Source organism: Patella vulgata, chromosome 1 (genome assembly GCF_932274485.2).
Source record: "Patella vulgata chromosome 1, xgPatVulg1.2, whole genome shotgun sequence".
In the NCBI taxonomy this organism is placed as follows: domain Eukaryota; kingdom Metazoa; phylum Mollusca; class Gastropoda; family Patellidae; genus Patella; species Patella vulgata.
Genome location: NC_065879.2, coordinates 48,923,845 through 48,929,844, shown reverse-complemented (window position 1 = coordinate 48,929,844; position 6,000 = coordinate 48,923,845). Strand labels below are relative to the sequence as shown.

The following is a 6,000-nucleotide window of genomic DNA, read 5'->3' as shown; positions in this document are numbered from 1 at the left end:
GTGATATGATTAAGATTGTATAACATTGACTTGTATCATCTTCGTATGGAATGTATTTTTCTTCTTTCAGGGCATGTTGTTATTCTTATTCATGAGGCTTTTGACGTTCTTCGTGTGATGCTCTGATGCTTCATCTTTAACCTGTAACCGCGTTCGCGGAATGATCATTATATTATTTTGTTGTAACTATGTGATATTGGTGATATTTATATAAACTTTTAAAACCATCTTGCGTTATCATTTCTCCTCGCCCTATCCTGAACACTTAAAGCAGCGAGTCTAAACTTTTATTGAGGCGCCGCATATAGCTGCAACATATTGCACATTAAAATATTTGATACCATATTACTGTAGATACTGTATTTACTGTTTAAAGCATTGAAATATCTGATATCCATATCACTATAGTTAATGTATCTGCTCCTTAACCATCTTTGACATATTTGATAGCCATATTACTATAGATAATATACTTCAAATATTGATATCCATATTACTATAGATGATGTAGCTACTCCTTAACCATCTTTGACATATTTGATTGTCATATTACTATAGATGATGTAGCTACTCCTTAAACATCTTTGACCCACATAGCATACTGAGTCGCAGTGAGGACATTTTGAAAATTGAGTTATTATTATTTTCACATTCTCCAACCCATTACCTTCAATTTGATGTATAGTTTGTTTGAATTGGGCAAATATTGACTGAGCTGTGTCCATTAGAAGCTTCCCAACTCACAAAAGTAAGTTTTGAGAAAAAGCAAGTCAAAGATTTGGTATGTTCCAAAACAAAATCCCATAGCAACCAGGCCATTTGTTTGCTGTTTTGTAGTTGAATATATCTTTCCATGGGTTTTCAGGGGTGCTGAAGACGAAAATCGTAGTTAAAATTTGATCCAACGATTTCCGCCATTTATTTGTTATTTTGTCGTTTAATATTTTTTTATTTTGGATTTCAAGGGTGCTGACGGCGAAAATCGTAGTAAATGAACCCTTTCGTGTCGAAACATCCATAACACATACGGCATATTCACATGATAGTGTTATACTGAAGAATAATCTATACATTAGTAGTCTGTTTTGTATATTATAATTTTGATGAGATTAACAGTTAATCTCATCAAAGAAGCCGCCACATCTGTACGCGTGTTAATTTAACACGTGAATTAAAATAAGATTTTGCGTGTATGATAGGTCTATTATTATTTTCAGGTACCGTAACGGTATCAAAATATGAGTCTCTATAGAAATGTCAATTTCATAGTCACGAAATACTTACGTTCACTTTCGTGCATTCTGGCTCTGATGTAATTAAACAATGGCAGACTCGAGAATCGTCGCAATTCGGCTCGTTGGTAGTTCTCAGTTTTTCAACCCATGGTGATTAGAGACTTTCAAACAATAATATCCAAGATGCATTCCTTACTTTGCATGCCGTATGAAGAAGCGACAGTAAAGGGAATTCATCTATCAATAAAATTCTGTTCTTAAAGAAAATTATTTGCCATTTTGTTTATTTTCATTTAAGGCCTATAAATTATTTTTTTAAAGATGATATGAGATATCAAATAATCACCGCTTGGAATAATTATTCGGAGTAAATAAGGAGTTGTCGACGGCTTTATCATTGACCCGTGATAGTTGGTTAGTATTACTCAATGACACCCACCCGCATGTCGATTAATTTACATAATCAGCCACGAGGTTTGGATTAACACTCAACGGCAATCTATATACGATCAGAATTAATTTTTTTCTGCCACTTACCAGAGTGAATCGCATGTAGGTACCTAAAAACATTATCGCCAAAATCAAATATTTATCGCCCGCTCGAGTCAACCACGTAACCATAATGCTTTTCACCCGGTGTCTGGGCCAATCAGCAAACGATTTGTGTAGACAGCATCGCAACAAGCGGTGGTGGTTTGCATTTTTTAAAACTCGATTGTACCCGTTCAAAATCAATTCATCGACATTAATTTGATCATATTTGTAAACAAGAGATTCTCCGCTTGACAACAATGCCAATTATTGTGCAAGACGAATGACCAGTCGTCCCGCAGCGAGCGAAGAAAAATAACTAATTTCGCCGAGAATTTTAAGAAATAGGACAGATTTAAGAATACGGTACTCTTACAAAACGTTCATATAAAGGTGTTCTAAAATCTGTTATTGCTATTTTGATGTTTTGTGTCGATAGATAGTATATTTATAGATTCATTTTTGTGAAAATCTCAATTTCGATCAAAATCAATATTTTCACTTATGTTGTCTCTAGTCCAAAATTAGATTTTACGTATTCCGACTTACTTTGATATACGCGGTCACAACCAATGTATTCACTGTCTATTCAACATGGAAATATTTGATATCCATATGTTATAGATAATGTATTCACTGTGTATTTAACAATGAAATATTTAATACCATATTACGGTAGATAATGTATGCACTGTGTTTTCAACATTGAAATATTCAATATCCATGTTATAGATAATGTATCTACTGTGAACTTTCTATATTGTTTCACAAACTTTGAAATATGTGATATTATAGGTAACTTTTACTTATAATATCCATCACTATTCATACCTAACTTTTAAAAAAAAAGAGAAATGACTTCAGAAAACATCCATATTATTATGGATAACAAATCTACAGTTTGAACAATATTGAAAAAAATCCATATAACCATGATATCGATATTGCTATTTACTGATTAAACAGCCTTGAAATAAGGCACTTAAGGCACTTAATTAGAACTAAAGTTATCGTGTCCCAAAGCATCAACCAATCAAATTGCTTATCTCTTCGAACTCCATCAAGGCATTGACTTAATAAATACCTACAACAAGTTTGAACATTCTAGTTCAATTATAAAGAGTGTTATTGTGTCCCAAAACGTGTGACGGACAGGCAGGCGGACAGATAGACAGACAGGCAGACGAACCCATTTTAATAGTCCCCTTCCCTCGAAAGGTGGGGGACAAATATTCGGTGATTGGGCAGTAAGGGACACATTAGGTTGAAGTTTGTTAGTTGATTTAGTAATCGCCCTCTTGAAAAAGATATCACAATTCGCGCACCAAGACTGATATAACGAACTAACGGTGAACTGTAATAAGCTAATCCAAACATGATTTTGTCATTATTTCAAATTTTCATAATTACTCAAATATTATTCACCCCGCCCCAAACCAATTTCATATACTGCCAATTCTCGCTAGTACATGCTCTGAATACAGAAAGCTAGAAACCTAGTTCAGAAACGCATTAGTTGGGCAGCTCAAGGAATGTTTTAAGAACCCTATAAAGCAAATGGAAAATACGAGTATTATTCCATTCTTGTCTCGTTGCTAGGCATTGAAGATATGTTTTTTTATTTCTAAACAACCAACGATCTAAAAACTATATACTTTAATCCAGAATCGTTAACATTAGATTCACAGAAATAAGTTTAACATTTATAGAGCCAATGTTTAGCTGAATTGGGCTTCCTACAATTGTCCCCAGGTGTCTAAATGTATATGTCTACATCTTTTACTAAATTAGAGTGATAAGAAAGTTATTGCTACAATTATCAAGCCAGTCACACAATAGAACAATCGAATTTCGTACAAGAGTCAGTTAACCGAGTGATCATTTCCGAACGGCTCAATAATTTGAACTAAGAATTTCTGACAAGTTTTTTTCATGTTGTTTCTTTACATGATGTTGTTTAATTTGTGTACAAAACCCACGTGTATCAACTGGTAACCCGGAATTTCTTCTTCAACAAAACAATAACAAAATCAAGACTATTATAAGCGTACGAGTAGCCAATATATGGGTGCTAATTTACATTGATGTTACATTTGTCATATACTGTAAGTAAATGTCACACAAAAATGACGTGTATTCCTTATAATAGAGTAGTTTTGAGTGCTTCACTGGGTGAATAAAGGTATGTTGTGGATTGAAAAACTTGTAGGAATGGTTTCTGTTCCCACCCCACAGAGTACTTCCATTTATCCATTTTACATCCGATTTGGAAACGAGTCCGAGAATAATTGTGCCTACTGCTAGTTCATTCATTATATTGGCTTCATAAAAGAGGTCCGCGTAGTAGAGAAATTGTGAGCTATATTTACTGGGAATATAATAAAAATCTGTTGATTTTACCAATGCCTTGTCTTCACTACCTGTTGCGTCGATAAAGTTTTTCCAAAAGGTCTTTTCATTGTGAAGATTTTCATTTCCAGCTGATGTTTTTATCTTGTTTAAAAGGGTGTTAGTTCTGTAACGATATGATTTCCACCAAGCCCATTTAGCTTTATTAGACAAGCGGTTTACTGTTTCGTAATTGTTAATTATCCAAAACCTGTCTCGTGGTAAATTTAATACATTCCAGGAATTTAATAAAACGTCGTCTCCTATTTGTAAGTAACCTTTGACTCCAAGATGAATCTCAATGGCTAACATGGTGCATTTATACATTAGTGTCCATGAATTAGCAACATCTTTGTATCCTTTTAGGAAAGTCACACTTGGAATATCCATAAAATTTATAGTACGGTAGAATGTTGTTATATTAGGACCACAAATTATTAGATGTTTAAAATATGGCCGATGAATAAGTTGTGTAAAATTTATATTGTGATAAAATTTCGGTTCATTGTACGTAACAATTAACGCAATGTCATCTATTATAGGCTGTTTCCATGGTGAATGTATGTGTGGACACACATTATGATAATGACTCGACTTTATTGTTTCCGGTTTGATATCAGGCGAAGCCCGGAAGTTGTAAAGCACTGGAAACTGACTTGAACACGAAGTCACGCCCTCCTGTCGTCTGGGCATGACGTAATTAACAAAAGATAATTGAGTCAGCCAATAATTAACCTTAGACAGAGAATCTTTTTCTAGTAATTCTAAAGTTTGTAAATGTTTCACAAGGTCGATAAAACAAGTTTGAATATTAAAAGTCTCCTGGCACTTCCAATCTTTAAATGCGTTATACATTTCGTTTGGTACGGCTTTGAGTAAACCTTCACTGGTATAACTGTTTAGTTCACATCCAGGTATAATAAGTAAATCGCCGTTAATTTCTGAAACAATTCTTTGAATTATGAGATTTCTTATCATGGGTGATGTGTCGTCTGTAACACCGCAAATGGAGAAAACTCCTAAAAGCCAAAAGACATCGTATGAAAACAGAGCATTCTGGTAATCATCCATGAAAAGACTGCCATTGGAAAGAAAGAAGTTAGGTAATCGGTTAAATTCGGCCGATGTCCTTATACACTTCTGTATTACTACTTTATGTTTTTTACCAATACAAAAGAAGTAGCCATTGGAAGTGTTTCCATGGTGACTTGGTGCATATTGTAATCCTGTTGACCAATCAGAATATGTAAAGTCTTGAAGGTTTTCTATATTGAACATCTCATCATTGAGATGTAGAATGAATTTTGCACCATATCTTATTGCCAAGAGACAAGCTTCTGTTTCGGTCAAAATTCCATTTTCGTTTACACTGAAATAAAAATGAAAGATGACGGTCAAAAGGTTATGGCAGATTGGCAAAAAGAGAGTAGTAACCAAGCTTCTGCTTCGGTCAAAATTTCATTTTGGTTTACACTCAAATAAAATTGAAAGACGACGGTGCAAATGTTATGGCAGATTGACAAAAAGAGAAAAGTAACCAATGCAGTATCCCCGACAAGCTTTTCAGTGATGCAGGACAGAGGGCCTGACAAATAAAAGGGGCTAGTCGTGGGGAAGGAGCGAAACCCCGAGGTCCCGTATACACGCTGGCTTGCGTAAAAGAACCCTTGACAGTTGGAATTCAGTGAAGGTACAAATGTCGCTGTCCGGGCCAAATGTTCACATTTAACATTAATTCATTTTCACAATCGCTTAATATGCATTTGTGAGTGTGTGTTACGGCAGTTGGAATGGGAGGAGTATAGCTCTTCAGTGGACAACAAGCTCGATGAAAAAATCAAATGTT

General features: G+C 34.6%; 1 protein-coding gene across 7 annotated transcripts in view; it reads right to left on the bottom strand.

Annotated features, from left to right (window-relative positions):
• Nucleotides 1-3,407: 3,407 nt before the first annotated feature.
• Nucleotides 3,408-6,000, bottom strand: part of LOC126830245 (uncharacterized) — a 152,303-nt gene continuing 149,710 nt past the window's right edge. For all 7 annotated transcript variants that reach the window (XM_050560637.1, XM_056099284.1, XM_050560615.1 and 4 more), the window contains one exon: nucleotides 3,408-5,523. In XM_050560637.1, the coding sequence (XP_050416594.1) occupies nucleotides 3,843-5,432 (1,590 nt within the window). In that variant the 5' untranslated portion in view covers nucleotides 5,433-5,523 and the 3' untranslated portion in view covers nucleotides 3,408-3,842. The remainder of the gene's footprint in view (nucleotides 5,524-6,000) is intronic.